The sequence below is a fragment of the Corvus kubaryi genome, unplaced genomic scaffold, assembly GCF_017639235.1.
Source record: "Corvus kubaryi isolate FWS band 111438036 unplaced genomic scaffold, C.kubaryi_AGA036_p1.0 65299, whole genome shotgun sequence".
NCBI lineage: Eukaryota > Metazoa > Chordata > Aves > Passeriformes > Corvidae > Corvus > Corvus kubaryi.
In genome coordinates, this window is record NW_024581902.1 from 63,625 (window position 1) to 74,479 (window position 10,855).

The 10,855-nt window shown below is 38.0% G+C and overlaps 1 protein-coding gene across 1 annotated transcript in view; it reads left to right on the forward strand.

Moving 5' to 3' along the window:
* LOC121673261 (tyrosyl-DNA phosphodiesterase 1-like) overlaps nt 1-10,293 on the forward strand; it is a 44,139-nt gene extending 33,846 nt beyond the window's left edge. Inside the window, exon 16 of the mRNA XM_042046423.1 lies at nt 9,813-10,293. Coding sequence (XP_041902357.1) covers nt 9,813-9,886 — 74 coding nt within the window. The 3' untranslated portion in view covers nt 9,887-10,293. The remainder of the gene's footprint in view (nt 1-9,812) is intronic.
* Nucleotides 10,294-10,855: the final 562 nt, after the last annotated feature.

Genomic DNA, 10,855 nt, shown 5'->3' on the forward strand with positions numbered 1-10,855 from the left:
TGTAGTGTCATGTGATTCAGGCCACTAAGTTTCAGTGATACTGATTAGATCTTTCTAGCTGTACAGTGGTGCCTAGCACCTGTGTGTTATCCATGCTGTGTGCATTCCTGTAGAGCCACATCAGCTGAGCCATTGACCATGTCACTTTTTTAGAGGAGCAAGCCCTAATTGCTTTGCAGCATTTCACAGGTATTTTCCTGTTGGTTCCTAATGCAGCAGCAGCCCTTGGCTCTTACATGTTGCTCAAAACTCCATCCTCTTCCACTACTAAGTCTAGACTGAAGCCTTTGCTTAAAGTTCTGGCCAGCTTGTTGGCAAGGAGGCTCATGCCCCACTTAGGTGAATCCCTTCAGCTTCCAACAAGCCTGGCTTCTCATCAGTAGACCCATGGTCATACAAATCCAAACCTTAAATACATCAACAGCTACACTGTCAGGCATTCACCTCCTCAATATGATGTGTGCTCTGTAGCTTCTGTAACTTGGAAAGATTGTTCTGCACTAAGAGCTTACTACTTATCTAGAAGACCTCTTAAGTGGTTTCAGTTTTCCCAGGGAAAAAATAGTTGTCCAGTGTAGAAATGATAATGCGAACTGTTATGTTGTTTTATTCAGTATAAAACACGCTGTTTGAGTACTGTTACTGTCATGTCAGGGAGCTGTGGGGAGCTGACATGAAGGGACTGTGCTGGGCTTTTGAGCTAACTACAGGGTAAGAATATACTACAACTGGATCAACTAACTGTTGTGCTCTGGGATATGTATGCACTCTCTGCTTGTTAACTACTGCTCAAACTGATGGGTTTAGGAAGGTTTTTCTGAGTGGTCATACTTAAATTTTTGGAAATTTTAAAGCACAGATTAGCAGAATCCATGTATGTGTATTCTCAAAAGTTTCATATCTTCCATGTGCAAAAATGTACTGGTGTAGTTAATGTTGTCCTTGCTGTAATTCCAACATGTAACCTATTGCGTTAGTGAGTTTTATGCCTATTTCAACTAACTGTAAAGACTCTTTTCCAAATAACTTTTTTCACTTTCTGCATGGAAAACTTACTTCTCTAGAGAACTGGTTTGACTGTAGTTCTGGTTTTGGGTCCTAGCTTTCTGCTGGGATATGCACAGATGTCAGAATTCAGGTTTGTCTAGGCTTTGGCAGTGGAAGTGAAGTTAGCTGCTTGTGCCGTTTCATGTCTCTTCCCTGAATATTCTGTTTCAGTTCAGCAGCCTCCTGGTGGAAAAGATGTTTAAAGAAATCCCATGTTGAGGGATGGGCTCATAAAGTAATCTGTCTTTAACAATACAGTTGTCAACTCCCAACTCTCTGGAGAGTGATATAAATAGATGTATTTTAATAGTCTTGAGAAGCAAAAATGCAAGTAATAGCCTTTCCCCAAAGAAACCATATTGACTGATCCTTATAATTGAAGGAGAAAAGGCTCTGGGGGATTTTCCATGAACTTAGATTCTCTAACCATGGGAAAACAAAGTACATGTCACTTTCATATAATCAGAAAAATCCTACTAGGGGCAGGAGGAAGGAGAAGTGGGTAGAATAGTGAAGAGATGGTCCTGAGCAGGGCCATGCATTTGCCATGCAGAGTTCTACTTAGAAGATTACAAAATTCAAAAAAATAAATTGTTTTTTCCTGTACTTGTACAAATTCTAATCATAGATCAGATATGCTTATGGAACGCTATTATTATATAATGTAACAAAATGAAAGAAAAGTTTCCTAGTTTGTGGAAATAATTTAATTGCAGAGATTCTTTGTTATTCTGTCACAAAGACTTTGTCATATTAATTGGTGTTTATCACATTGGACAGAAATTCAGCATGGAAACAGTTACAGTGAAATAAATGCATCTTGAAAAGTAACAAAATATATCTCAGGACATACAATGATAAATTTACCAGCAAATGATGTAAATAATTTGTCTGGTTTCAGCCACAATAATTCATGAGGTTGATCCACAATCTTTTAAAGTCCATTAAGTTCAACAGTAATGAAATAATTTGGCCTCTGCCCTACTTTTCTTGCACCAATATAACAGGGAGGAAAAAGATAAAGTCTTGTCCTACTTTGCCTGGTTTGCCTCATTAGTCAGTAGGTTTCATTCTAAAACTTAAGTTTTAGGCAAAACAGAAAAATTGGGTCTCTTGGAGACACAGTCAAGAAGATTTTTCTTCTGGTTGTTCTTCCAAAGATTTCTAAGGAGTGTAAGTTGAGATCATTGTGAGACAGATAACTTCCTGGGTTTGTACTGGTTTTCTCTCCTTGAGAGATGGATTGTCCCTCACTGAAACGTAGTCATAGGCTAAGCTGTATTCACTGAAGGATTCATTGATGTGTTTTAAGATGTCACCTGTAGGGAAATTATAATGTATTATCTGTGTGGCACATATTTAAAATTTTGCCATTGTTTTTGTTTAGTTTTCAGCTGTATTTCAGGGTTGCACGGTGATATGTTGTACAATATATGAACAGATAAACTCTACCTGCTTCTGTTAGCCAGAGTCATTTGATCTCCCTGAGTGAACAAAGTAAAATTTAACTGAGTCTCAAACCATAGCTGGTAGCAGCATAGTCACTTGAAGTTGCAATGGGGAGTGTGTAAGGTTTCTTCTGAGATGAATCATGCCAGCAATATTTTTAAGCACCTTATTTTGACTACACAGGATGATTAAAAAAAACTCCAAAAAACAACCCAACCACCCAATCAAAGCTACCAGCAAACACGATAATGCTTGAAAAATATGTTTGGATCTAAAAATAGCTAGAAAATAATGGATTATATGATCAATTAGCTCAATGAATAGAGAATCTATGCTTTACATGTATTGTAAAAATATATTGTTGTTGTATTATAGTACACTATTTTGGGCTACTTCATTTGGTGTTTTTCCTAGTGAGTTGCACTTAAACTTTTTAGTTACAGGTAAGTGTGATGAGATTTCTGTTTAATTGGCTCTGTTTTCTGCCTTTTTAGGGAGACCTCAGCAGGTGAAACATTTCTCTGCAGTATTATTCTGCCAGATTTTAGATTTAGGTATCTTGTGTACTTAGTATTCTTAAGCACTATTGAAAAGGGGATGAACTAAAAATAAATCTATCAGCAGCTCTTGAGTTATGACTGGGTTACAAGCAGGAATTTATAAAAGCTTTTTCTGAGCTCTTAGTTCAAAATGCTCTGAAACCTTTTAAACCCTCTGGAAGAGAGCCCTATAAAATAGGGGGGTAAATGCATTTTTAAAAAGTTGTTTCTCATTTAATTTTCTCTTAAGTGTATGTATTTAGATCAAAGAAAGAAACTATTAGTTGATTAGTAGTATATAGAAGATGAATGTGTATGCAAGAAAATAAGACAGGTTCCAACTCAGTTGCGATGAATCTAAAGTTAGAGTGAAGCTACATATTAGTCTGTCTACATGCCAGTTCTGTGAATTGCCTTGGTTGTTTTGCCCTTTGTTGAAGATTTTTCCTGAATGATTCTCACAACTTGTAAAAATGTATTAAGATGTATTTCATTCTGTTCCAGTGGGAAGATCTGTTTTACCCTGGGTAACTGGGGGCTAAAGCTGTCAAATCTCATGCTGGAAGAATGGTGGGGAAATGAGGTGAAAATTATCTTTAATACAAGTTCAAGCATTGTGCAGGAATTGACAGTCCACTTAACAATTCATTAGTTCTCTAGCTGAAGTTTTCAACCTCTGACAGCTGTGATTTTGTTAAGGTTCTTTAACATATCTCCCAAGGTCAGCTCTCTCCCTTGTGAAGGGCCTTGCTCACTGTTCAGTGTTCCATTGCCACACTTGCATGGAAGAGCAAATTGACCTTTTTCTTGTAACTTCAGATATTCAGTGCTTGATATTTTGTCTGGTTTTCAGTGAGTGGGAATTGGGAGTATGGTGAAATTACATTTGGTAAATATTTATAGTGATTTCAGGAAACTATACTAACACTGCATCTCATTTATTACATATAAACTATCGTGCTGGATAAAAGGAAGAAAGACTTCCTGGCATATTTGCTTCCAGATCTGGTAGGTTTAGGTATTTGTGTTTAAACTGTTACCTAAAGAGTTGAAAGAATTTTCATTTATCCTGCTTTGTGCTAGTGACACAGTGCTTAAAAGAAGAGATCGGTGTTTTGTCCAGAAAAGCTATAGGAATTCCTTATTACTCTGGGCTCCCTCACAGGGACCTGCTGTACCTTAGGAGGTCATATAAGTTCTGGGAAAATGTCACTGTGTGTGGTCTCTACCATTCTCTGACCTTTGTTTCTTGTTCTAAGTTCTAGAATGCTCCACTTTCTCTGTCAAGTAGTTAAAATATTTTTTAGGAAATTAAGAAAGATGACTTCTGGGGAAGTAATTAATGTTTTTCAATGACCACCTTTTTTTTCTACTTAATGTTGCAGAGCTGCATGAAACCTGTGTACTTTGTAGGGTTTGAAAGAACTAGACTAGCAGCATCCTCTATGAATTTTTAGAGCAATTTAAGTACTTTCAGTGTGCTTAATATGGTACAAAGTCTTCGAGAATATCCTTTCTTCTTAGTAGATGACAACTAGAAGCTAGTCCTGTTTATAATGATTCTAATAGATTGAACAGAAAATATTTCACTTACTTAACATTCAGAGCAATGGTAAATACAAATCTGAGTATGTTTAGAAGTTTAGTTTGCAGTTTTTCAAGCAGCAAGTGTATATTGTCACTGTAATTCATATCCCAGGATGTGGAAGCTGGGGTTGGAACCAATTTCATCTGTGTTGGTATCAGTTTCCTTCCTCAGCCGAACCAAAAGCATTATTATTGACTGGTAAACCTGCAGTTTGAGTTTGAAGCTCTCATAATGTAGCTTGACATCAGACATGTCCTCAGAGAGCCTCCCAGAGTCCGAGTGTAACACTTGAGTACACTTGTTCTCCCAGCTGTTTATAATGATTGTGAAGAAGTGAACACTTCGCATAAGAAGAAACTTGAGTTATAGAGTCACTATTTAGTTTGGCCACTTCTATGTAGTGTTATGATCAGGTTGCAGATTTGAAGACCAGAAGGAGCCACTTGACTGTCTGATCTGATTTGCCACATGTTGCTAGCCAACTTATTTGAGCTCAAAGCTTATGGTTGGCTCAGGGAGATGTGCTTCAGATTATTAGGTAAGAGCACTCTCATGACATGGCAAATTCACCAGATGGTCAGTATTTTGCTTCAGTAGTTGGTCAGGTCAAGAATTTTAAAATGTGGTTTCGTTTGGGTATTCTTTTTCAGGGTAGATATATGATGCCCAGTCTGGTTTTGGAACTTCTATGTGATTTGAGCCATCTTGTGCAGAGATTTGTAGTTGAAGTCTGAGGAAATGTAACAGTATGACATCCTGACAGGTCAGAGTTAAGGTTGCATAGAGGACTTTTACCTGGGCATTTTTCCTTTAGACTATTGTCAAATGCTTTAAATTACCAGCACAAAAGAGTTGTATTATGCAGTATATACATATCTTGCATGTTTCCTTGCTGTGGGGAATAACATGCATATTTTACATCTGGCAGTTTTAAAATAAAGAATAAGATCACTCCTATTCTGACATGACAAAGGCCCTCATTAATTTTTAGCAGATAACATTTGTTGTGTGCAACATGTACATTATTGACTCCTTTCATATTGCTGTTTTGAGCAATTGCAGTTGATCACCTCCGATAGTCAGCTGAACAGCAGAAGGCCATTTGTGGACAGAGATGTATCTTTAGGGCAAAACATTTAAAGAATAAAAAAAAATTATCTGGTAGCCAACAGTACTACTTAATATCTAGATAAATAAACTGTATAGATACATCAGTCTCCTGAAGGCCTCTGTAGTTAACCAACAGATTCAGGCTGTCATAACAGAAAAGACTATTACAAAGCTAAGATACTAAGGTAAATGAAACTTGCAGTCCCAATGCCTTAGGTTTTAACTTTTGTATTTTTCAAATTCTGTACTGCTTAGTGTCTAACTCTGAAGCTTCTTGTAGCCTGTTAATTTCTGCTCTCTCATGCTAGGTAGACATAACAAAGCCTCCCCAGGCCTGCTCTCCAAGGATACTCAGACCATCCTAGGCCCAAAAAGTATAAACCAAAAGCCTTTGAGAGGGGGGCAAGCTTGGGGAAATTACATCATTAACTGATGCTTTAATTGGAGAATTAACCCTGATATGCAAATGAACCAGACTTATAAAAGTGTGGAGAACTCATGACTTGTCTTCCCTCTTGGGGTCCATTTTGGCAGTAGCCTCTGGACACCCCAGGGGGGTACCTCTGAAGGCCTTTCAAATAAATACCTACCTTTATTCCCTTATTCTTATCTAGCCTCTGTTTTTAGGTGGCCACTTCAGGAATCAGACCAGCAATATAATTTGAGAGTTCCTTGGAAGGGAAGCTGAAAATTACCCACTCTGGTGTGTGGGAAACATGCACACAACAGCCTATCTTACTTAGCAACATATCTTTATATATAAAATTGCTTTGTGCCTTTGATAGTACTCAAATTTTTATCTTCTTGTAGAATCTTTTAGATGAGTACTGCGATTTTGTTGTATAACATTATCTTCTCATTGAGCTCCCATCATCACATCTCAGTTGCAATATTGCTATTACCTCTCTTACCAATACAGGTTGTTTGCTGTAGTTGAGGAATTTGACTTAATTTGTGATTTAGATATTGCACAGTTTACTGACTGAGGAAATCATCTGTTCTGTGGAGGGAACTTGAAACTCAGTTCATAAGTATATCAAGGGGTTTTTTTATAACAGTTTGGGGGAGGGCTCAAGTATCCTAAGTGCAAAATACTTCCTTTTTTTTTTTTTTTTTTTTTTCCTCATCACACCAGCACTTTGAGAAACAAAGCAAATCCTGTGTTTAAAACTGCAGTACTGGGTTGTGCTTCTCTTTTATTTCCCAAATAAGTGGTCATTGTCCTGGCCTTCAGAAATCATTGCCTTGTTTGTGACTATTAATATAGATCCCACATCTATTCCCCATCTGCCTTTCCTCCTTCTTGAGATCTTTAAGTAAAATCTTTAAGATTTTTGCATTGAGAGGAGCAAGATTAGTTCCTTTTCAAATGCCGTGCTCATCCAGAGGGAGGGGACAAGAGAGACTGAAGTGTAGTGTGCACCTTTTGCAAATGCTTAAGGAAGAGCTTTCCAGATTGGTGCAGCGGGGAGTGAGTTTGCCATGTTAGAATGTGTATGTAGAATGACTTGAAGAATGCTGGTTACTGGTAACCTTTCTATATATGTGAATACTTGTTGCTTTGAAGCTACCTTTTTCAATTAAGTTTGAGGTAAGAATCCAGTCTCTGGATTTAGAAATCAACCAGGAATGCTCTCATCCAGATCTCCACTTAGAGTGCAAAAGACACTGTAGGAAGTGGATCACAAAGATGCTTTTCATTGTGGTTTATACTTTACTATTCAATTGCATGTTCCTGGTTTTGACTGTACTGTCGTCTGTCATATTTGAGAACATGAAGGTTTGGGGTGGCCTGTCAGCATGGATTCTTTAAATGATTATCAGGTGTTAACTCAAAAAGAACTTGTCTTGTTCTCCAGAGCCTCTCTGCCTTTAAGTAAAATGTGGTAGTCTATTCAGTTGTGAGAGAATGTTCAAAATCTGAGTATAACAGAAATAGTGCCCCACCTGAGCTTTCAGATAATGTTTAAGTAGCAGTGGTACTGGAATGGCCCCGTTTATTTTACTGAGTCCTGACTCTAGTGCTGGAGTTTTGCTGCTTGTACATGAGGCAAGAGCAAAGCTGTGGTGCCAGCTTAGTAGATAACACTAACTCCAGTGAGGTGCAGTCAAGACAAAGTTGGGGTATCAGAAATGAAGCACTAATCTTGAAATGTGTGGAAGGTAAGCATGTTAAGGACACTTAAAAAATTATTTAATGGGGCTTTTATTTCCTCCTCCCAAGAAGATCAAAGGAATTAACTTTGAGAAGTTTGGCAGTCACTTTTGTGTGCGACAGTAAGCAGCTACTGTCATACAGTATTTGTACAGAGCCATTGTCTTTCTCTTGCTGGTAATGATGAATAACCTTAAATTGGACCTGACATTTTAAAAAGAATTGAGTTATAATTTACATCAGCAACAGTTCTACACATGACTTATTAAAATACTATCAGGTGTTTTATAAAATCAACAGCATCCCATCAACGGAACAAAGTTCCAAGTACATTAATAGCTACCTTGAGACACCTTTACTTAGATAGCCACAACTAGAAAAAACTAAATTAGGTATTGAGGCCTCTCAGCATGCTTTAAGGAGATGACTGAAGTTATTTCTGTACATCTTGAGTTTTCCTCTGCCGGCATGGTTTGCTGAATTAAGCAGAGTAACTGCCAGATGGTAGGGAAGTAGGGAAAATGAATAGGTCGAATTTGCATAATGTACTCTTGAGTGACAGATTCCAGTGCTTGAGTGGGACTGGATTTATTCTGATGTCATAGATAGAGGTCAGTATCTGAATGTAGGTTTGAAATCCTCAGTGCTTTCCCCAACATTTGCTTTATTCTGTACCCATTTTTTTAACTGTTAATGTTTACTATCTGGTAAGGTACTCACCTAAAATACGAAAGGTACACATGACTTTCCAGCAGGAGACTGGTAAAAGAAGCTTAGGGAAGTAGTGGTGCTGTATGTTTTTTCTTTTTAAGAGATCACTCAAAGTCTAGATATCCTGCAGTTGAGCCAGAAAACTAGAGAGCTTTCTTGGCAGTGCACTCTGAGTTAAGTGCTATAGTTTCTTCTGGTTTCTGATGCCTTTTATTTTTTATATGCTTTGAAATCACCTGTCCACTGTAACAAAAAAACAACCAACTACCCTATTGCCTGCTTCCTGCTGTAAACAGACACTTCTTAAAACATTTGCATAGGTGGGATATGTTTCACTGCAACATATGGAACCTACAGTACCTGCATTGTACAGATTAATGTCACTGTATTCCTTCAGTGCTCTTTTTGTACATGGAGAGAAGAAGCAGGCTGGATTTATATAAATTTCTTAATTGAGAAAACTCAATGAAAAAAGGTTTGAAGGGTTTTTTCTCTATTGCAGTAGGAGTAGCCTGAGAGAAGTAGAATAATAACTTGGATTCCTAGAACAGCTGCATTTCTGCCACACGTATGGTAGGAGGAAGAGCATAGAGCAGGTTGCAGAGCTAGCAGTTAACTCCTGGTGTGTTGCCTTTTTTTTCCAAGAGCGGGAAGAGCTTCTGTATTCTCAGAAGTGGGAGGGAGGGAACTGTGTGGTGCAAACCTGTTGCTCATCTGAAGATTTAATGTTTGAAGAAGTGAGGGGTAAATTTGAACTTTTCAGAGGTCAGGCAGTGTCATTCTTAGGTACTGAATTCTTACTGTCCCTGTGAAAAATATTAATATGTTACAGTGCTTATTTATAATTCCATTGGATTAAGAGAGATGCAGCACAAAACTTGCTGGCACTAGGCCAGACCAAATTTGTCTGCATTACTGTACTTGTATATTGTCTGAAGTACAACTCTTATACAGCTGGAGAGGAGCATGTTGGGTTATAACTATATTTAAAATAATATTTGGGGGGAAAGCAAAGCCTTCTGAACACTCTGTATCTTACAGTTAAAAAAAACTGAACAAAAATTTCCACGAAACTGAAATTGCACATGATTTCATATGAAAACCAGTGGGAATTTTGACCTTCCTCTTCCTCCAAAGGGAAAAGAGGAAGAGAACCAAATTTTGCATTTGATAAATGAATTTGTCATTACTATGTTTTTGTTTTGGTTTACAGATCAACCATGGATTTGGAATATTCCTTACACAGATGCCCCTGATACACATGGAAATATGTGGGTTCCATCATAAATGTTTCTAGTACTCTGTGACATTCCACTTGCTGACACTGAGCCTGCCATGCTACTTGAAAAACTAATTTCTGTTCTGTAAGCTATAATGTCTTCTATAATGGCTGATTTATAGTTGAAAGAAACATTAAAATGTTCATAAGGCAGAGATTCTTGGAGAATCTATAACTGTATTATTACACGTGAACCTGCATTTTTGAATACCTTTTTATATGCTTTTTCTTTACTGTGGTTTGTAATACGGTTTTCAAGATGAGAACTGTTCTCAGAGTGTCTCTCCGCATTTTTAGCTGTAATTAATTTAAAAATTACTGGTTTTTGAGACTGTCAGTTGACTCCAGTAGCTGGAATAAAAGTTGTTATATGTAAAATTTAAGTAAAAATAAAGGCAATCTTGTTAATACCTTTTGTTCTGTCTTCTAAATGTGTACATTTCAGATTGGGTTGGAACTTGTATCTTGCAAGTGTTCTACCAAGTGTTTTATAAAATCAATAGCATCCCATTAATGGAACACATTGCTTATATCAAAAATAGTGTGGCCAGCAGGACCAGGGCAGTGATTATCCCCACATGCTTGGCGCCGGTGAGGCCACACCTCAAGTGCTGTGTCCAGTTTTGGGCCCCTCATGACAAGAAAGACATTGAGGAGCTGGAACATGTCCAGAGAAAGGCAGTGGACCTGGTGAAGGGTCTGGAGCACAAGTCTTCTGAGCAGTAACTGAAGGAGCTAGGAATGTTTAGCCTGGAGAAAAGGAGTCTCAGTGGAGATCTTGCTGCTCTCTACAACTACCTGCAAGGAGGTCATAGCCAGGTGGGGATCAGCCTCTTCCCCCAGGTAACAAGCAAGGGGACAAGAGGAGCCTTAAGTTTTGCCAGGGAAGGTTTAAATTGGATATTAGGGAAAAATTCTTCACTGAGGATTGTCAGGCATTGGAACAGACTGCGCAGGGAAGTGGTGCAGTCACCATC